Source organism: Pyxicephalus adspersus, chromosome 4 (genome assembly GCF_032062135.1).
Source record: "Pyxicephalus adspersus chromosome 4, UCB_Pads_2.0, whole genome shotgun sequence".
NCBI lineage: Eukaryota > Metazoa > Chordata > Amphibia > Anura > Pyxicephalidae > Pyxicephalus > Pyxicephalus adspersus.
The window spans coordinates 59,529,374-59,552,775 of NC_092861.1; the positions used below are offsets into that span (position 1 = coordinate 59,529,374).

The following is a 23,402-nucleotide window of genomic DNA, read 5'->3' on the forward strand; positions in this document are numbered from 1 at the left end:
AAATATTCATATAATATATATATATATATATATATATATATATATAATTATATTATATATGCTACGATACAGTTACATTATGTTTAAATGTTTTTTTTATTTTTTTAACAGATTTTTGTTTTTTGTTATTTAAAGCTTATAATTAAATTTATTAAATGTATTAAATATCAGTGAGTTATGCCTAAGAATTACAGCCTACAATGAAAAATAAATTTCCATGCAAAAAAATTGTACTGCATGGAAATTTGGACAAAATTAGACCGCTAGGGAGGTTAATGGAGTAGTGTACTTTTTAAAACCCTCAAGGCCTTTTTTCTTTTTTTTTTTTTGCAAATATAACAGTCCATCACTGCTTTTTTCTGGTGCTTCAGTTCATCATAGGTCCAAAGAAGTATAAACATTATTTTGTTTATTTTCAGCTTACTGTATTTTGTAACATTTCTCTAAAGAAATCATAAACAAAGCATCTGATAAACATACTAGTAGGGGTTACTCCGCTGCAATCAAACTAGCAGAAGAAAAAGCGCTAGAATATGAAAATTGTAGCTGAAGAGTAAAGAGTATATATTTCTCAATTAGGCCTGAAAACAAAGAACAAGTTTCTAATCCCCTTAAATGTTCCTGAAATTACATGTAATAGTAAATAAGTTGATCTTGGCTAGATTTATGCATGGGATGTCTGGTTTTAACAGTTTGGTATTCCAACATATTACACACGAAAACATTTACTATGACCCAACAAAAATCTTATGCTGCTTTTTTTCTTAAACTCTTCATAGCCCTGTATATATCCTTATATTACATACAATCATTTGAGAGCAATTTTTTCAAGGAAATGCCTCAATGCTACTCCTTCCCTCACACTCCAGTTTTCTATACACTATTCATCATACATGACCCCACTGTAATTGCACTGTCAATAAAGGGAAGTGGTGTATCTGTTGGTGAAAAGCACTGGGTATGCTGGTTCTTACAGGAACTACACAGTTGTTTAAACAAATGATGTAAGGGCAAGGTAAGACTATGAAAATGGCATTTGTCCATACACTATTTCTGTGACTTTAGCTTGAGTTTATGGCTTCAAACACCGAGAAGTTTAGGGCATAACAGGCACATAATGTGAATAGTATAAGCGCAGAAAGTGAAAATAAAACCACTAATTTTCCTGGTCCCTCAATAGTTACATTTAGGGTGAAATAGTTTTACCAGTCATAGCTGTAATTTTGCTTTTATCACGTCTTAAATTAACTTGAAAAATCTTAAATGGCTCGTGTGCAGCACCATGGCAACTACAGATCGAAACAGAATGGCAGGGTGCTCTGATGTAAAAAGTAGAGGTATTTGTTTTACTTGCCTTGATATATGAAACAAGCTAATATTTTACACAGTTTTTACCTAAAACATATTTTACATAAATATCATGATTATTTTTTTTATACTAACCATGAACCAAATCCTAGAGGTCTTCTGTCATACTCTGGTAAATCTGAAGAATTCTTGCAAGCTTCTATGTTCAGGTATTTAAATATATGAATTTTACCTTTGATGCAAATCTATTTGAAACAAAGCATGACATTAGTTAAAAGGTATATATAAATGCATATAGGTGCATTTATCCCCTTTATCAACATGCAAGCCCCCCTGCAGCAGACTGTATTTTAACATTTCAGGAACTCTCCTAATATTTAGCTGTTTAATATCACTATAAAACACCAATCAGTTCTGCATTTCTTACCTGAGCTGGAGGGGATTGCAGAGGATTGTTATCCAAGATTATCGTCTGAAGGTGGCGCAGGTTTCGGTAACATACTGGGATAACTGTTACTTTGTTACAAGAAAAATCCAATCGAACTAAAGGCAAATCTGCAAGTTCTAGTATGGAATAGAAAGACATAAAATAATTGTTAAGTGAATACTCTAATTTATCTAAATATCTTTCAAGAGGTTTTAGGTTCTGTGGCTACAATTGGCATGGCATCAGTCGGAGATGGATATGCAATGAATGCACATTCTCACTTTCTAGAGTCAAGTCAATTTGATTTCAATATGTTCCAAGCCATTGGATACTATAGATTGCATTGCATGGAAACATACTTTTTACCCTGAACATTAACACAAATGTTCTTTCTAATTAATACACTAGTTTACATATTGGTTATTCCTTTACATATTTTGCTTATCCATGTATGTATTAAATCACAAAAACATGAATATAAAACCCAATCATTTACACTGCTTTTTGTTTTTTTTTGGTATTTTTTTTTAGTAAGTAACTAAATGCCTGCAAACCAGATATGTTCTTCTCAAGGGAACCCCATGATTCCCATAGTTGATTATCACGCTCCTGCTTCCCACACAGTTACTAGCCAATATATATGTGCACAAAGCACGATGGGTCTGTAAAGTGTATACACTGTTGAAAGTGCCTGCAGGTTTCCCCAAGCAGAAGAGACAAAATTCAGGTGTAGTAGTGCCATATAAATAGCCACCTTTAGCCATTTTCTGCCATTTTCTAGCATGTTCAAAATACCAAAGTTTGTAAACAAAAAGTAAAAAAATTGAGTTAGCCATTACATTCATTAATTTTTATGTATCTACAATTTTCAACCATTGCCACTGGCTCTGGTCCACCTCTTTCTGCACCTCCTTGCCAGTTTTTGGGGCACACAAACACAGCAAGTCACCAGAGCAGAGGGGCAGAGACACAGCAAGCAGGGGCAGCAAGCAGCTGGTCACCATGTACACAAAAGAGAGCCCTGCTATTAGGGAATCGCAAAGCAGTAGTCGCCAACTGGTGGTCCGCAAGAAAAGTTTGGTGGTCCGCGGACCACGTTTCTGAACTAAGCCTGTGATGGGAGAGTGGGCCGGTTCTGGCATCATGACGTCACTGAAAGTGACGCCTGTCTTCCCAGGCATGCGCAGTGCAGAGCCTGTAAATTTAGTGATCCACCAGTACAAAAAGGTTGGCGACCACTGTCTCAGAGGATGAAGGACAAGAACAGACCTGGAATGCCTACAGTAAAAGTATTAGATCTTTTTCATAACATCTTTCTACAAAATTCCACTGCACAATCTTTTTGTATTACAACTGCAGCTTAAGTATAAAGATGTATCTTGTCTGTTTTACATTTAATTTCCTGTACAGACAACCCAAGTGGCAACATAACGTTAGAGTAGGAAAAGCCATCACAGGTAACAGACCAGATACGTTTACTATGTGAAATTTATATATGTCTTCAGACCACTTTGTTGGGTATTTATGGCAGTATAAGATTCAATCTTAAACAAATATGCAAGCTATCCAAAACATCATCAGATTCAATTAGAGACCTCTGTCATTTTTATTTTACTTGTCACACACATGTATGTAATAATAAAAAAAAATAAAAAAAAGTTTTTACTTAAAATAAAAAGTTAGACACCCTTTTATTTAAAATAAAAAAATGTATTTAAAAAAAAAAAAAAAAGAAAAAAAAAAAGAAGGGCAGACAGGGAGCTCTTTCATTAATGGAAGAAAAAATTGCCAATTTCACAAATGCGCAGTGAGATCGGCAGGCTTTTTTCTCCATCAAAGTCACCCGATCTCTTCCCTGCACAGTAGAAGATCAGGTGACGCAGGAAAAGAGAAATGTATTCAATATATAAAAACATAGGTTTGTACAATAACAAGGTCAAGACTTTAACATTACGTGTATTTAATAATCCATTTTTGATCGATAGTCTCAACACGTACAGACAGATTTCCTGCAGGCTTGCTGGGCTTATGCTAGTCATCTGATCTGGGTAACAGTGTCATCCAGACAGGAAATTAGAAACAATTATATTGGGTGCCTACATAACTCATAAATTATGTGTAAGTTTTACTACCTAGAAATGTGCAATAGTCAGTCACAATGGTTGGTCTCTTTGTGATTAATAACTACCGACTTGTTTAAGGTAAAGGAGTTATCAATAAAAACTATACCCCAATTATGTCCACCAAAGCTATATATTATAGCTGTGGCGAGAGGAAAAAATATATCTGTAATAAATACAGCATAGCTAAAGCAAAGTATAGAAAAACATTTTTAAATCGTCTAGTTTGCTAAATGGTTATTATTTGTAAAAGGAATGTAAACTGTTGCATGTCCCTCTCATTCCCCAAGCATTCATAGAAGTTGGCATTGCTACTGTGAATGTTAAAAGCCACACCACACAATGCTTTCATGTGCAGCTCATCCCATGCCAGCATAGTTTTCTGGTTGACACATTAGTCAGAGGACATTCCTCTACAAGCAACTGATTTTCTGATAATCTGTGAAAAACAAAACGGAACTCCATGTTTGACCAAAATCTTTAACCAATGGAGATATAAACAGTTCAGTAGACATGTCATAGACAAGTTGTAGCAACCATTATTTCATATCACATTATTTAATTATTACTGTTAATAAATTACTACCTCCTTGTATAAAACAGGAATATTCTTAAAAACCTTAGAAATAGAGAAACTTCAACACTCAACAATGTTTGTTGTTAGGTTCATTTCTTTATAAAAACCTTACAAAATATAAGTTCATTATTTAGACTGCATTTTGCTTACCTTCAGGCAGCTGCAGCAAGTGGTTTCTCCTGATATTAAGGTCTCGCAATGATTCTAATTTGCCAATGTGTCTAGGAATTGTTTGGATCTCATTGCAACTCACATCCTTAAAAAAATAAATAAAGTATTTTTTCACACAGTATTCAAATTTAACTTGAAATTTTAACCATGCAAGTAGAAAGCAGCAAATACTGACTTGATGGTAAAGCAATCTAGTGAAAAAAAATAAGTGCACAACAACACACTATTCACTATCCATGTGCTAACTGAAGATACAGGAAAATTCATTTATAGATCTTCTTGAGATAATTTTTAGGACCATCTGTGCAATGTACAGATACAAGTATTAGATGTGCTGATTGGTCATCTTTATATGCACATGGTGAGCCACACAGTGTAATAACATCTCTATTAATTAAAGTGCTATTTTGAGTATTACAACATCAAATACACCATAAATTTTAATTAAATAAAAAGAAGCAAAATCATACCAGCTCTGTCAGATGTTTCAGAAGACCAATATCTTCTGGCAAAGAGTCCAACTTATTGTTACTAGCTATAAGTACTTTTAGAGGTAGACTGCAGACATGCCCTGGAAGTGTAGTAAGTTGTTTTCGACTTAAAAGGAAAAACAGAAAAGCAAAATACTTAAAATCAATGTACTCAAAATGTAAACCCAGACGGCAAACTGAAATGGAAAAAAACAAACACACACACAATGGATGTACACAATGTAAACAAAGTATATTCAAAATATGTACTGTATGGTTTGAAACTAGAACCTTTCACAGTAGGCCATTGGTAGACAGGCTTCCCTGGACCAGATACTAAGTTTCCACTATAATATAGAACTGGCAAACTTGGCACTAAACATTACTTAGTTTTATTTACAATGTAGCAAATAGATACAAACCTAAGATTAAGGAAGGTCAGTGCTTGAAGATTAAGAGTAGCTTCTGGCACATAGCGGATACAGTTCTGGTAAAGATTTAGGCTTTCCAGGGAAACATAATGACAGATCTCAGCAGGAATCTCTGACAGTCTGTTCCGAGAAAGATCTAAAATAAAAATATTATCAGTATTAGTTGTCTCTCTAGAAGTATACAGAACAAAGGTTAACAACACATATTCTAACATGCCTTTATCCACCGTAAGCAAACTTATTGATCATGAGAAAACCTTCCTTCCACCTATTTTTGGAAAGGCTTTTTTGTGGAGAGGGTAAGGTATTGGCAGAATTTTAAAACAAATTGATAAGGAGCCACATTCAAAGTAAACAGTCATTGCACAGTAAACATTTTGGTATCTTAGCGAATATAAAGTAAAAGACGCAGTTGTTTGGTTTGTTTTGAGTTCTAAACTCAAATTCTCTCTCCAGGATTGGATATTGCTGTTACTCTGCAACTAGCAGGAAACTGAAAATACCCAAGTAGGCACCCCGAGGTACAAATATTGCAGGCAGCAAATACTGTACAGAATACCAGCTTCCAGCACCTTCAGTTCTGTTTTACATGTTCTGAGATACTCCCAGGTATTTACTGTCACGTACATTCTATTTTTCTGTTATTGTGGGTACTTTTTGTACTTGTTTCTAAAAGTTTTTTGAGGCAGCCTCTGCTAGTTTGCTTTCGCTTTAAGTATTTCCACTTGAAAACCTGTTCCACAATATTTTTTTTCTATGCATAAAAAAAAAAATATATATATATATATATATATATAATTTTTATTTGTGATATGTTACATCACCATCAAGAAACAAATGTTGGTTAGAGAAAAAAAAAAAGCCTCACCACGCAATTCCTACTGAGGCACTGATATACAACAAATAATGTGCGGTATATAATGTTTCCTCCTTTCTAAACCTCAAGGATTCTGCAACCCAATGGAACGTACAAAAAACAAAAAAGTTTTACTGAACTATGCTCCTGTATAAAGAACACTTTTCCATTAAATACAGAATACATCTCGAAGTAAGCTTTCATCCCAACCTAAACACTTCATCCACAGGGGCTATCTTTTTTGAGAAATGCATTTAAAGTAGTGAAGCAGGGAAAACCATGAGACTAAACTGTAACTGCGCAGTTACAAGAGGAACAACTGCATCTGTGATTTATATTTAGCCTTTCTTTGCACGGAAACCGGCTGTGCCAAACACTGAAAGCAACTCCCAGCATTCTCAGCGACTGCCTTCATCTAGAGATCAAACAAATAAGACTAACCATAGAGCAGGCACACCAACTTTACACAAATAAAAAACTCACTGTTATAAAGTGACAGAAAGTGATGGCCATTGCATACCAAACAGGCAAATAGCATAACAATTAACAGAAATATTGTAGCACTTAGCATTCACTTTAAGAAAAACGAATACAGCGCACAAAGCTGGTCTAAGAAATGCCAGAGCAGAAAGCACTGCAAAAATAGCTGGGAATGACATGATGCAACAAATATGTGAATGTGACAAAGCAAAGAAATACCATTCACATATCTCATATGAACTAGCCCTACAGGTTTTAGAAACATCTGCAGTCTTGTTAGAAACTATAAGCAGAAGTATGAAAGCTCTGCATGTTTTCAGATTCTATTAAATAGATTTATTTATTTTTAGATAATCAACTAGAAGGACCTCTAAATCATTGAAGTTGTTACATTGTTTCTCTGTTAGAATGAAATATCAGCCGCATAGCAACTGTATTGTTTTCAATAGATGCAGATTTTTAATGGGAGAGGGACAGTAGTGCAGAAAAAGCCATGCAGTGCAGAGATAAAAATGTAAAACTAGTAGAACATCTACCTATCCAATATATGTACATTTACTGTCCAACATCCCAAAAGATTTGTAAATGTATACAGTTTTGTGATTTGGACCCATCTTTTATATAGAGGCTACAGAGACCGGCTTACTTAAAATAGAATATAAAATGCAATGCATATTTACTCTCCTTACTTATAGTCCGGATTAAAACATTTTCAGGGCTGTGGATTTGGAATATTTTTGGGGTATCTCGAGTCAGAGTTGGCAAAAAATGTACCGACTCCAGTGCTTAACCCAGAAATGTTTTAAGCCGGGTGGTAAGAAATCGTAGGCGGGTGTATAGTGACCAAACGCTTCAGTAACCACCCAAAAACAGCCGGGTGGGTGCTAAAAAATGCCGGGTGGTGCGCCCAGCTAAAAGGGCTTGGGGAGAACTCTGCGACTCCTATTAAGGAATATTAGGCAATAATAAAATATAATATGCAATAATGTCCTATTCCAAAGATAAAGGTCACAATAAAGTAGTACACAGTAATACAGTAACATTATGAGATATATATATATATATATATATATACACACACACACACACACACATACACGTCCCCTGCACACTGGGAGTGTTGTGAGAAAACAGAGGTGTTGTTTATCACCACATGCCTGCTTCACACACCTGTCTGCACTCTACTTATACGCTCCTTTTTTCTATACTCTTAATAATTTTGCACGCCACGAGAATTATCTGATATCTTAGAAGAAGCATCCAAGCTTATTACTATTCAACATGTACATTGTGCTGTTCATTATTTAGCAATAAGAGATCGACTGAAAGATCATCATGCGGCTGCTCTAATTTTAAAGTTGAGGCAAATAACAATTGCAGTCAGGGCCCCTAAAATGAAGCTTTTCTAAGGAGACGTGCGGGAAAAGGAGCCATTCTGGATGCTTTGCTTGAGCTACTGGACAAAGAGAACACTTCATTAACAGAAAATCAGTGGGAGATGGTGCAAGTACAAGAATTAGAAAAGTCTCCTTTTTCACCCCTTTACCATCACAAAGAGGTTGCAATCTGAAAATTTAACAACTGGCACATTTTTCCTAAAATGGAACAGCTTGATATATTGCTGAACAAATGTGGGGGGTAGTAGCTGATAGTATTATATCTTAAACAAAGAAAAGAGAGGATCCTTTACTGGATAATCAGAATAGAAGAAATTTTGATTTGTTCAATTGTTGAATTTCATTGCACAATTCCAGCAAAATGCAGCCCAGTGCTCATGATGTAGAAGGGCTCCTAATGCTGCTATGTAACATAGATGGTGAAATACCACAATTTTTTGTAATTTTACCTTGAGGAAAGTTACACTTTAATTGTTGAACTATCTCACAATGTGTTCCTTTTACAAAGCAGGGCAAACTGCTCTATATTTACGTCTGACTCCATAGAAATTTATTTTTGTAACGCATGTACCGCACCAGTTGCCATTCACCTTAATTTGTTGAGACTTTTTTTTTTTTTTTGGAATCAAATTCAAAGTTCACAGTTTCATCATTTTAAATGTTAAAAATCTGTTATTTTCCATCAAATACAATGTTTAACTGATTTGCAAATCAATGCACAGTGTTTTTTTTTTTACATTTCATACAATAGAGCTAAAGAAAGATGGTTAAATATTTATCCAGAGATGGAGAACAATGACTAGTCCAAGTCTCCAAGAGGAGACCTATAGAAGACTGGTTATATCCATTGAACATAAGGTGACTCAGTTAACTGCTTTCCTACATATATAGTAAACACAAATATTAATTTAGGCATGTGAAAAAATTAATAAAACATACACAAACCCTAAACTAACATTATATGCACTATTGCACTAAACTAACCTTTATTAGGTTGATTTATGCTAAATGGTTTGGGACTCCGAAGATTCAAAGCAATAGTATGAATCACTGCTAAAAACAACATTTTTATTTTTAAACCTCATTTCCAACTTAGTTGACTGACAAATCAGATCTTTTTGTAATACCATTATTTTATTTTTACTACCCAGCTTGGTGCCATCTGCAAGAACAGAAATGGAGTTTTTTTATCCCTTACTTAAACAGACCCCCTATACATACACATTATATATAAATTTATATACACATACACACAAACACATTTGTCATATACAGTTAGGTCCATAAATATTTGGACCGACAACTTTTTTCTAATTTTGGTTCTGTACATTACCACAAATAATTTTAAATGAAAACTCAAGATGCAGTTGAACTGCAGACTTTCAACTTTTTGTTCAGTGGGTTGAACAAACAATGAGCAAAAATACAAAAACCATTTAAAAATTAAGACCAATCATTATATGTTCACCTTATGGTGTAGATCTAGGGGTACAGAAACATACAAACCTATCCATTAACAGATATGCAAACAGCTTTAAAAGCAAAAAAAAAACACTTTCCACTTTCTAAGATTTAGGATTCTGGGTATATAAGTGTATCTAGCAACCCAGGTGCTACAAACACCCTTATCTCCTAGTCTGCAGAAATCTCTCTAGAGCCAAATTGATATGCCCCTGCCGAAATACACCAGGAAACTCTGCAGCTATGTGCTGCTGGTGGCCAGAACCGCACTGGCGTGGGCTTTAAAATCACCATCTATCCCAATGGCTTCGGTAATGGCTAAACTAAACTGGGTAATTTGAATGACAAGCTCATTTGCACCCTCAAGGATACCCCACATGCCTCTGAACTAACCTGGCATCCATGGATTGAACACTGTTCCTCAGCTCAGTCGCCTTCTTGATGTGGACACCCATACTCTTCCCTCCCTACCCCTATTCCTCACTCTCTGTTATTTTTTTGTTAAACAGGATATGTATTGATTCCTTAAGTATTGGATGTATGACTACACAATGTTTGTTGATAGGTCACTTTGTATTCCGCTGTATTCACAATGTGCTTACCATACTCACACTCTGTTATATAAATTCTTCTTGTTAATTATGCTTTTTCTGAATAAAAACTTATCAAAATAGGTGTATCCAGCAAAGGTGTTTTGAAGTATTTATAGCTAAACCATGTTTCATATTTTTGGATAGGGAATGGGTAAATCATCTCATGTTACTGTGGATTGCTGTCCATGCCCAACGGGGAAAATTTCCTTTACTTTCTGTTCTGGAGACACTAAGTGAATATAAGAGAAACTCATAAGGTGAAGTAAAAGGTTACTGAAAAAAAAGGTGCCCACATTGGAAGATATTTTCCCTTCCTCGGTGGGGAAACTGATAGCAATAAATACTTGGAGAATTTACTCTTCCTAAATCTATTCAAAACTTAAAGGAAGCGAGGGTGGTGAACATGCCAGGATTGACCGGAGTTTTACTATACTCCCTAGTGCGACCATAAACATGTAATTGGTCATTTTCTCAGTCAAGTTAAAAAAAAAATAAAAAAAGAACCCCGAGTGCCTCAATCAAATCAATAAGGAACCCTGCCACTAGAATATAATTAGAGAATGAAAAGAAGCCATTCCTGACAATGCCATGGAGGTCATAATTACCAACTTCCTATTTTGTGAATGCCATGTGCCTGGTTGCCCTACTGAATTCTTGGCTTCAAAACCTTGTGTCACTAACCCAGGAGACTAACATACATAGTTTTCTAGGTCAGTGACTCAAGGCACTTAGCCAGTAGGTAGGCCAACAGCCAAGCAATTACCACTTTAAGATAATTATCAGTAATGGCAGCCCACTTATTTCTCTTAAGAAACATTAGTATAGGAAAGTAATGATCTTTAATTGAATAATTTGGGATTAACTACAGCAGCCTTAAATTATATTAAAGAAATTTTTGAACGCCAATATTCCTTCTATTATAATGCAGCCAGCCTATATCCACTGCTTTCCTGTGGTGGCAGACGACAAAAAATCTTGTGTGTGACAATCGAAGACCTAATTAGCTTTGTGCTCTTACCACCAGGTTTATAAACCCTTGCTGCAGGACACAAAAGAAAAGAACACAGTAAAACAAGAACACATACCTTCCTCCTTTCTGTACATTAACATAATTCACAATATTTAGGAGCCTAATTTTTTTTTTGAATAGTGTTACTTTTAATGAAAGACATTAAAAGCAACACTATCACAATAAAAAAAGGTAGGTCCTGCAATGTACGTGACGACAGTGAGTAGGCTACAAACAAAGAATCAGTGAAAACAAGTGGCAATAGGGACTATCATAAGCTTGAAGGGTGCAGGAGTGAGGAATAAGATAACTATTTCTCTGCTCTATACAACCCCAAGAATAAATATTTTTACATTGCGATATAACATATCTCTAAACCTCACAGAAAATGTACTAAATGTACATTTATTTAGTAGACATTCATCTATTATCAAATTGTCAAAGAAAAACCAAATCAATTACACATACACGTCCACCTGAACATTTCAAAATGCCTGTGGTATAGATTTCTAAAAGAACAATTAACTGAAACAAAAAGGTGTCCCTAAGGCCATGAAACGTACTTAACAACTACATACTTTGTTAACTACAGTCAGAAATGCCTAAAGGGCTCCAACATTTTAATACATGTAGGACCTAGTAAAAAGTCATGAAATAACAGATGAGAAATAATGAACTTTTCTTTAAAACAAACAAGTAACAGTGCATTGAAATTACTCAATCAAATACCTATGGACAGCCAGGATACCAACTGTGGCCTATGGCATGTACACTACTAAACTGAAGCCAACCCTGTGCATCTTCACATACTGAACGCATACTGCTGCTGCAAATATCTATCTATCTATCTATCTATCTATCTACATAACACTTATGAGTCTAGAGAATAAGGTTAATTTAACACAATAAAAGAAAGTTCTTAAGGAAAACTTTGTACAGTCTGAAAACCTAATCATGAGAAGAACATTTGCTGTCTAACAAGAAGACAATGACCACAAGCATGAAGCCAAACTAAACAGAATTTGCTTAAATGTTCTGGAATGGCAGAGTCACAAGTTTAAAACTTAATTTATTGGAGAATTTGTGGCTAGAATTGAAAACAACTTTATCTTATAACCTAAAAGATTAGAAGGAACTGTTTTAAAAGGAGGAATGGGGAGAAGTTGTAATGTCCTGAAGAGAACAGCCACACAGACCTAAGTTTGTAATTGTTAAGGTGCAGCTACTAAATATTGTCCTGATGCAATGTTAACTTATGCAATCTATTGTCTTCTTATTATAATTATCTACAAAAATCTGATTTTAATTTACCATGAAAGTTCATTTTAGAGAAGAGGCATAATTAGTTGTTTTCCTTTCTGCAATAGAAAAACATGAAACTTCCACAAGGTTCAATATTTTATGAATTCCATCTGGGTATTTTGTCACCTGCCTATTTAGGGATCTATTCATAAACAAATGTTTTCACCTAAGATTTATTTTTTTACCCAAAATCTACACAATTTCCTATTTAATCATATGTGAACAAATCTACATTTTGGGTAAAAATTGGGGGAAACTCGGATAGAAACCTTCATAAACTGACCCCTTAGAATAAAAAACAGAAATAGAATTAATTTAATAAGCTGGTTTGTGTAAAAGGATGTTTGATAGTATTTTAATATGTAAAAAAAGTTATCAGCGAACAAGAAGATTGACACAAAGAGGCTACCTGAAACAAAGGGGGAGTAAAAAAGTTCTAAGGAGGTGCAGTCAGCTTCCTGTAATGTAGAGATATTTGGGTGCTACTATAGTGTGTCTATAGTGAATGGTGCACCATTGAGCTTTCCTCTCCATTACAGTATTTGTGGATCTACCAGTAAGCTTTGGCACTTCTTCCATTGGCATTCGCATGCTCCAAAGGTAAACTAGCTCCAAAATTTCAGAGATTCAAATTACAGTGGAGTCTTCCGTTCAAATCAGTTTAATGGAAGAACTGGCAACCCTTTTTTTTGCACCTGAATACCGGCACCTTATGTCCATGGACCTTCTTGTTTGTCAACATCACTGGGCCATCACACTTGAGGAAAGTTCTTGCCGCAACCAGGAGACCACGTTGAAGGGGATATAGCGACGACGTTTCTTCACTTTGCACCACTCTTAACAACATTTTTTGTAAGGGTATGCTTGTCTCTACTGGTTTCAATGGCTATTCTTAAAAGGAATTTAAATGAAATAGAAGGCGAGTTATTTTTTTTTTTAATGGCAATCTTCATGAAATAGAAGGTGAGGTAGTTTTTTTTTTTTAGTAGGGGTGGTTGCTTTGCTGGTTTAATGATTCTTAATGTAAACAAAGAAGTTTCTTGAGTAGTAGGCTATAAATAGAATGTGAGGTAGGAACAAAAAATGATGGCAGGAATCACACTATAGTAGCACCGATATTTGCATAATATGCCTATATTATGCTTTTATAAAACATAAATAGTACCAAGTTGAATAAATCCTAGTTCCTCTCGTAGGTAATATTTTGCACAGAACTGTGAATGTGGTTATGTGTTCTTGGATAATTTAAAACAGTCAGCCAACATCTCTAAACTATATAAAAAAATATATAACTATATAAAAAAAAATGCATGGCAGAAAGGAAGCATGACATCAACAGAAAACAAGCTAGAAGTTTCACTATCTGGTTCTATATGAAGTGTAGAAGTGTTTGTAGGCTGCATTTTTAGGTTATGTTTTCTGCTGTAAAGAGATTGCCGACTTCTGATTCTGACTTATAGCCTATCACAACATAAAATTAATACATTTCTCCCCATTCATTATTATTAATATATAGATATCCCCCCATCCACCCCCCAAAAGTAATATCTGTGTAAAAAAGACAATTCCCTCAATTTCACAGTACAGTTAGTGCATTAAGATCCATTACTTTGATTATGTTGTATACTGTTTAGAGGAAGAAAGTTAACATTTTGCTGGTTAATATCCAGTCACCTGTAAGGAGAGTTTGTTTATTCAGCAGTTAAAAGTTTTTCTTTTCTCTGTACAGCAAACATTCTTTTGACAGAAGTGCTAAAGTGGCACACTTCCCATAGGGCACAGGCTACAAATGATAGTGAACGTATAATATTAAACAAGACTATTCCAAGACATATGGAAAAAAATGGTTTTAATTGCATGTTATACTTTGAATTACTAATTTTGAACAAGTATACAGTACTTACTCTTAAATTTTCTTGATTTGCATAGTTGCTCCAGCTCTCTTGCTCTTGAGTTTTCTTGATTTGAATAGCTAATCTAGCTGATTATTAGTGTGCAAATGTGTGACTGGGTGAAAATGTAATAAAACCATTTCAAGATACAACATTCATAAAAATTTGCAGCATTCTTGTGTGCCACATGAAGTAGCACACAGTTTCAATGCTTCCACCAGAGTCAGCTACTGCCTGAAATTATGCTACATACTAGTTTGGGGTCAATGACAATTAAATCTTGCCCCTAAATCACTGTTTGGGTCTAAAATGTGACCCAGATTGTTTGGCAAGTCCAACCAAAAGGTGATTAAAATAAATAATATTTGATTTTTTATTTAAATACATATTTAAGCAACCCGCACATTTACAGATATAAAAAAATGGATGAATATTTTCTAGCAAAATAAAGTGCTTATAATTGTCAATAACATATGTAAATACAATAAATGGGCTATAAGGAGTCTTGGCAGTTCTATGAGAAGAACTATTTTAGCTCATGGGTCTACGTAAACTTTCCCTAGAAAGAAAACACACTTGCAAACCTACATAAATATTTAGCTGCAAGTATTGTTGGAACAGGAAGTCCAGGCAACTGATAGGACTAGCAAGAGTTTTCTGCCTGCTTATAACACGGCAGAGAGTCACTAATATGCTGAACTTCTTTTTATGGTCTAAACTTTGAAAAAGGAATTAAACCATGTACCATGAGATTTCTAGCACTCTGGCCTTTGCAGAGCTAGGTCCCAGGTTCGAATCCCAGCCAGGACACTATATGCATGGAGTTTTCAGGTTCTCCCCGTGTCTGCGTGGGTTTCATCCAGGTACTCCTTTTTCCTCCCACATCCCAAAAACATGCGGTTAAGTTAATTGGCTTGCCCCTAAAATTGACCTTAGACTACATTAAGGACATATGACTATGGAAGGGACATTAGATTGTGAGCTCCTTTGAGGGACAGTTAGTGACACGACTATGGACTTTGTACAGCCCTGCGTAATATGATGGCGCTGTATAAATACTGTGTAATAATAATTTCTACAAAATATTCTATGCTCGCCGGATGTGTACAGACTGTGCTTTTTTAAATTATGTTAAGGTGTCCTATGAGCAGACTATGACATAATATTTACATGAAGTAAAAGACCTTTTAAACAAACCACCCCTAACATCTCAAGGCATTAGTTAATATGAAGGTATGTTTTCATCCTCAAAGATACTACAACTCTATAGAGTCACTGTATGTAACAGCTTCTGGCCAATAAAAAAAAGGCTGACAGCCTGTAAAGATCAAATCAGCATGGGAAATGGATTTCATTCAACCTTGAAAATGAATTTCTCTGCAATGGTCACACATACAGAGGTTAAGAATTGTTTTTTAATGCATGTCCAGAATATTCACATACTTAAGTATGTCAGTTTACTCTGAGTTTACTAAGAATCAAAGAAAATAGTTTGATACACATATTTCTGCCACCTAAAAGCAAGCCTTTTTCCTTTTAAGAAAGCTATCAGTCAAGAAAATGGTTTAAAATGGTCAAAGTGTTTTTATTAAGAAAATATAGCAATGACTTACAACAGTATTTCTCCTGTGCTTGTCTATTTTATATATAAGTTTTATTTGCTACCTGTGGGAGAGACCTACAAACTAGCAATTTCTTATAGGTGTCTACCATGTGCTTCAATCACTCTGTGTCTCAGACTCATTGACTTGATAGTACAACGTGATGCCAATAAAAGCATTAGGAGAGACTGTTCATTAACATAATTTTTCTTTTTTTACAAAAACCTGGGGGAACACTTACATGCTGGAAGGGATGCTATGTAATGAGAGGCTTTCTTCTATATACTGATCATTTCCAAGGCTCTGTGCTCCTAAAAACACTGAGACTATGAAACAGCTTTAGTCCTAATATAAATTGTGTTTTCACTTACTTTAGAACACAAAGTAAAATTTAAAATCTCTTCAACAAGCATACTAAACATTGGAGAGTTTTAAGGACCTTTATTGTGTTTAAATATTATTGTAATACTTTTAACCAAACTGAAACAAGTGAGAATCCCAAGACAAAGTTATTTTAAAGGTCCAGAGTAATTTGTAGCATGCGTAGCTGAGATGTCACAGTCTTTGCATTGGTAAACACCAGTCCTCTGAAGATTACACAGCTCCCTGGATATCTGGTTTAGCTGGTTTAGTGTTAAATTTCCACCAGTTCATTATGGGCAGAAAAAAACCTTAAAAAAAAATAACATCACTGATAAAATGAATTCATTGAGGGGTAGAGGGAAGAATGTCTCCTTTACAGTGATAATTAGAGTGTTATCTAAAATGCCACCCTTCTAAAAAAAAAAAAAAAAAAAAAAAAAGAAAAAAGATTACTGGTATCATCCTACTGACTGTGGCAAATGGCACTGAACCTGGAACTATGCAGGCCAAATGACAAGGAACCCCTAACAACCACTGGAAGAACCATGGATAATTAAAGATGATAAACAGATAGCTGATCAAATTTAGAGATTTTTTTATTAAAATGTTGAAGCATTTATTACAATGATATAGTTGATTAGAAATTAAAGAGATTAAATATTTGTCTAATTTGGGTTTTAAGGTTGAATAATATACAATTATATTTGTGTGTGTTTTACAAAAAGGAAAATACATGCATCACTTTTAATAAATCAAAGCAGAACTATAGTTTGACTCTGATCAGGCATGTCTATATTGCGGAAAGTGAGAGTCCATGTCCCTTCTGCAATTAAGCTTACTTACCTGTCAGTTTTAGCTCAAAACAAAACAAAAACAACAAAAAAAAAGCTGAGCTGTGCATGTGTAGGAATCACATTGTCCCAGCTAGACTAGTCAAGATGCCAGAAGACGGACATACTGGATCAAAAGAGGAAGAGGATGGGAGCATCCATGACAGAACATGGGACAGATAAGTGTATATATATATTTTTTTTTTTTAATTGTGATCAGGCAAGCAAAGGTATTTTATCGCAGAAGGGATATCACCTGTCGCTTCTGCAATAAAGATCCTGCCTGGCAACAATAAAAGTTGTTTATTAATATTAATAAACAGTATTTGTATAGGGCCAACATATAACACAGTGCTGTACATAAATATGGGTGGCAAATGACAGACCGACGCAGACAGTGATGCAGGAGTAAAAGAACCTGCCCTGAAGAGCTTACAATCCAAGAGTTTTTTTTTCTCCCAAGAGCACAATTATAGGACAGGAATGTTTCCATCCAATAGAAGTGATGTATGTATTTCTATTCAATATCATGAATGGCCTAAACAAACCCCTTCATGGCAGGATCAGCAGGCATCATTTTAAAATATTAAAAAAAAGACATTACATGGAAAAAAGTATATTTTTTGTAGTGAGCAGGTGGAGAGGCAATTAAACTCTGTTCTTCATCCTTGCTGTTTGTGTAAGTATCTCAGGGCAAGGAAAAGTGAGATAGTTGTTATACTCAACTGCTATTTGGAGAAAAGATGCTGCAGAGAACACTCAATCTTTTTAGTTGGTTTTCAGAGCACCCCATCAATTTCTCTGCATTACGACATTGTGAGGTGTGGCTGTTCAGCTATGCCATCATAAAGGCCAGGAGAGGAAAAAAAAAAGATATTTCTAAGGACTAATCAGTCAGAAATCATGGGATATGAATGTATAGACCCATAAAGAGCTCAAACAGTCATAGACTTAGATTGGTTTCCAGGAAGTGATAAAGACATTGTATTTCTTTAAAGATCAACAGGTATTACTATATTTGCTTTAAATGTCCAAAGGCTGAAAATAATACTACTAGCACATGTAAGGGCTGGGTAAGCTGCAATTAGTCATTGGGTTTAATGATGATTAAAAAAACAAAAAACTAAGAATCCACTTTAACAGTCCATTTCCAAGCACATTGATAGCGATTGGTAAATCTGCCCACTTTCTTCAAGTACAACTAGCCAAACCTAAGTTGTTTGACCTGGTAGAAAGGAATAAACCCCCTATCAAGTTTTTACTGCTGACTGTGAAACCTTCAGGAAAAATTTCCATAACTGTTTTAGTTCCCCAGTCATTCTGGCCAACTATTGTATGTCCCACAACTATTCTATGGTCCAACAATATATGTTAACAGTGTACATGGTTTCAATTATTATACATTAAACAAAGCATTATGTGCTGCAACGTCAAACATATTCTAGATTTTGTATATAAAGTTCTATAAAAAAAAAGATAAAGCCCACTTCATAGAGGAAGCAATGACATGTAATGTTTCACAATTTTTTTTTAAATCACAAAAAAAGGAAACATGTCCTTGTGAATGAGCAGTGAATTACATACACTAGCAGGCAGGTGGAAGGATGTCATTGTGCTCAGCACCATTTCTTCTTTCCCCTCACACATTCATTTGCCAAAACAAACTGCAATCCACAATGGAGTTCTGCCAGCTTATAGTTTCAGCATGAAGTTGGCATACTGACCGGATATCAGACAACAGCTGCACATCTGTAGCTGACTGAGCTGAATTGCAAGGAATAGCAAATGTGCCAAATAGCTTTGGAAAGGAAAGATCTGTGTATTTTTATTTTGGTGTTTGTTGTGTTAGATGCTCTCTGAGTACATTGCCATAATTTAGAACTGATTACATGTACCTTTTTGTATTCAAACACCAAAAGCACAGATAAAAAAAAAACATTAAACATGTGTACATTTGTTATAAACCACTACCATTAAAAAGTAAACAGATGCTTCTCATTCCAATGTGCTATGTTTGAGCTTCTGCATGTCCAATAGACTGCTCCGTATAATCAATGGGAACAGTTTGATAAGTTGGCTTCCAGCATCTTCCACATCACTGTGTGCCAGAAACCTGGATAAAAACAAGCACACCTTTGCATTCTGTAGATTTTCTGTCTTTGCAGAACCTCAAAAATAGGACTAGTGGAGACAAGATTTGACAAATTGAATAAATTGTGCCAAAACATAAAAAAACTCTCCATTAACTGGTGAGCCATTTACTAAGTCCACAATGACACTTCCCGGTCTTCATGATTTTTCCTGGTTAATGACTTTCAGTAAAGCAAAGCAACTAACTATATAAGGTAAAAGCAGTTTAGAATATACAGTTGCTACAATGACAGCCTATTATAGTTTTTACATTTGAGTATGCTCATCCCAGAACAAGAAGTGTGTTATTGGAAGGATTTCCATGAATTATTCCATGTATTATAAAGACAAAATGAAAAATAATGCAGTCATCACATCTTGAATACTGGCAAGCTGACATATCAATTTGTTTTGGGGTTTAGCTATATTTTTTTGCTGTTGTCTACAGTGAGCCTATACATATCTTTGATTTGTCCCCTTGTTCAATCATGGGAGCAACTTGATTTGTATACACAACTTTAGGACCTGTGTTGACAGGCTTTTGTTTGCTTTACGCAGGTTTTGCATTCCTCCACAAGTCTATGGTAATGCCAAACCAGCTTAAAGTAGGTCAAATGTACTTGTCAAAATCTGAAAGATCTCAGAAGTGTCTGAAATTGCTCTCAAGTCCCAGGACAGCCCATAGCCTATCTATACTCCTAATAATACCTGGGGCACAAACAACCAATTACAAAGCACAATTGTTGTCACAAGACAAAAAAGGGGGTTGGGGGAGAAGACCATCACTGGATTTTTCCTTCCCCACCCCAAGAAGGATGGAGCTTACATCAGATATACAGTGGCTGGACAGGCAAGAAAAAGAGAAATGACAACATACATTTTACAACCTTTTACCCCAGAGAAAAGAGGATATTTAGGTATTTGTCAAATGTATTCAAATGATGTGTCTGCTAAATAAAAAAAAGACATTCCTTGTGTGCTACACCAACACAACCCAACTCCATCTTTTCCCTCCACAGGCAGTAAAATCTGTCAAGAGTACCTGCAATAAATCAGAGCAGCTAGTCTGAGGGGGACAGCTCTGTAAAGAATGTAAGTGTTAGTGCCCAAGCAGCATTTTTACTGCAAAACCAGTTGGGAAATGTATTTTTCAAATGCTGTCATTGTGACAGCAGGTCCAATGAGCTAGGTTAAGCTGTCATTTTGATAGCCTGGTGGTGCAAAGCAGAGAATATGGTGAAGGCCATGAAGAGCAATGTCAAGTCAATAAAGGCAGCTGATAAACCAACAATGAAAGGTAACACAAGGCATCTGAAAAGCGTGATTCAACTGCAACCCCTGCAAAATGTAGTGTCAGAATTTGAACAACTCCCCACCCTAATTCCCTCTATGATGGGCTGCATTATCAGTCAGCATGCAACATCAAGAAGTGCTGAAGCTTTGCCTGCCACAACACCCTGGAAGAGGTATGGGGTAATCATAGCTATTTGCACCTCTAGCTGCCTGCACTTTATTCTTGTTAACAGTGTTTTCTTTACCTGTGACTTTGCTGATCAGCAAGTAAAAAAATACTGGCTGGTCTCTCCCAGCTTGGGGCCTGTTCAGTCTACAGCCACTTTACTGACCACACAAATCACTTTAGTTATGACTTCAGGGTAAGTAAATCAAAGAAAGATTTTGCAATCAGCAACACCAGGAATCAGTATCTCTTCCATCACTTCCATGCCTTCTCACAAAGGTATTTGTGTTACTACAGATTCCATTTAGAGTATGCCACCTCAGAATATTTACATCTACTTTTGTATTGTAACACAATCACAAAGCAATATGAAAAATCCTACACCTCAATCTGTACAACACTGATTACTATACTGGTAATACACAAGTAAATGGCAGTCTGCATGGGTGTCAAAATGTGGTGCAAATACATCATGACAAGAGAGAGAAACTATTCAGATTGCACCAATTGCTGGATGAAACAAGTTTCTATATTAAACGCTGGTTCAAACCGGTACAGCACCAAAAAGTAAAACCTCAGAAACGTCTCTCACAAGATGTAAGAAACAAAAAGCAAAGCAGACATGTTAGGAATTTTTTTCTTTCCAACTACATACATTTTACAGGACAGAAGTATATTCTGAATTCTTTACCATTTGTGTGCATTTACCCAGAACAAGTCAAGGTAGCGTGCTTAGAGTGTGCATTTCTCTGTGACGAAGGAAGAATTCAATCACAGAATTTGCCTGATTTTAACACCAGAATTTCTGTGCATTGGCAGACGGGCATTGTGCAAAATAAGGGCCGCTGACTGATATGGCCAATATACCCTTAAACCTTAAAACCCAATATCAGCTAGAAATAAGCAAAAGACAGAACTGTCCCAGAGGCAAAACAGAAAGTAAGAGGAAATCTTCCAAAGTACAGAGAATTCCCCTCTTAAACTTTGTCGCCCATGACACTTTAAACAATTGTCATGGGCGATATCTAACATTAGAAGATCAGTCCTATGGCCAAGCCAGTTTGCTAAATGACTGATAACGACTGCTCATGTTTACGATGGGGAGAAGGCAGCAAGGAACTTCCGGCACATTGTCTCCTCTTCTGAAAAATGAACAGTGCTTATTTGCTCCAACAACTCACTAACAATTACTAAGCATACAATGTCTGTACATATTTTTACACACTGGGTCCCCACTACAGGTGCCACCATTGGGAGAATTCCATTACTTTTGAGACAACTCTAAAATGTTGCATTTCCCCTGTCTTTCTTGACAAAGGCCACTAGTATAAACAGAATGGCAAATCACAGCAAAAAAAAAAAAAGCATCCGGGAGTGTCGAGAATATCCTGTACAAATACTAAAAAAAGTTTTGCCTATAAACATAGGGCAGGTTCAAATCTTCTTAGGGATTCCGTGCGGCACATTGCCAGCTTCTCACTCTCACTCACACCGCAGCACTAGTTTATAAGGAACCAGCATCTGCCCATTTAACAGCTGGTGGCAGTGAGCGGTACCAGAACCACTTGCTGCCACCTCTATTCATTCTAAATGAAACTGACCATGAGAAAATATACATGTAGCATCTCCTGAGATCCAGCCTGGCATGAGAAGCGGTAGCCACACTGCAACCTCATTGGGCAGTCTGAGCGCAGCTTTATTAAATCTGACATGACTACTGCTAAACTGTTTTCATGCAAAAAATAACTTTAACCTATGTAGTTAAAACTGCAAAACATTATTGAAAAAGGTGGAATTACAATCACACCTGCTGACCTGATGTCACACCTGCTCTAAAAAAGTTTTCCCAACACCATTATTATTACTGAGAACAAATAATAATCATGTGAAATAATAGCTTTTCTTTTCCCTTGGTGCCTGTGCTGATATGCAATCACAGCTCTCCCCACAATTTAAACAAAATATGAAGCTTGGGGGGTGACATCTGGACTGACAAAAAGCAGCAGAATGGTTTTATTTCTGACATGTACCGCAATCCCTCTGCACAGGATGTGACCTAACCATGAATAATGGCCACCTCCAGCACTTACTGTAAAATAAGGGGGGCGGCGAAGGCCCATAGGACCTCTATATGGGCAATGAGTCAGGAGTTTTATGTAATGACAGGATAACTTTACATTTTTAAATACGAGTTCAGAAAGTGACAACTCTCCAGCAGATCAAAGCATCTGATATATGCACATGTCTGAATGCCAAGTATTTGTTTCCAGGAACATTGTCCAACAGTAGATGCAGGGTGTGTAAATCATTAGCATTGTACAACATTGTGATCCTATGCCTCAATATAACATGCTACTCCACCCAATAACAGACATGTGTACAATGCCAGCGGGGAGGGGGCATGCGTACAGTGCCAGCCCCCCCGGGGGGCACATGCGTACAGTGCCAGCCACCCAGGGGGGCGCATGCGTACAGTGCCAGCCACCCAGGGGGGCGCATGCGTACAGTGACAGCCACCCAGGGGG

The 23,402-nt window shown here is 36.0% G+C and overlaps 1 protein-coding gene across 19 annotated transcripts in view; it reads right to left on the reverse strand.

Moving 5' to 3' along the window:
* The window catches only part of LRCH3 (leucine rich repeats and calponin homology domain containing 3), a 62,748-nt gene that overhangs the window by 38,244 nt on the left and 1,102 nt on the right, over window positions 1-23,402 (reverse strand). For all 19 annotated transcript variants that reach the window (XR_011920313.1, XM_072408339.1, XM_072408334.1 and 16 more), the window contains exons 2-6: window positions 5,496-5,640; window positions 5,074-5,200; window positions 4,583-4,688; window positions 1,736-1,872; window positions 1,444-1,553 (exon numbers count right to left, since the gene is read on the reverse strand). Coding sequence is in view for 18 of the 19 variants with exons in the window: in XM_072408339.1 (XP_072264440.1) it covers window positions 1,444-1,553; window positions 1,736-1,872; window positions 4,583-4,688; window positions 5,074-5,200; window positions 5,496-5,640 (625 nt within the window). In the remaining variant the exon portion in view is untranslated. The remainder of the gene's footprint in view (window positions 1-1,443; window positions 1,554-1,735; window positions 1,873-4,582; window positions 4,689-5,073; window positions 5,201-5,495; window positions 5,641-23,402) is intronic.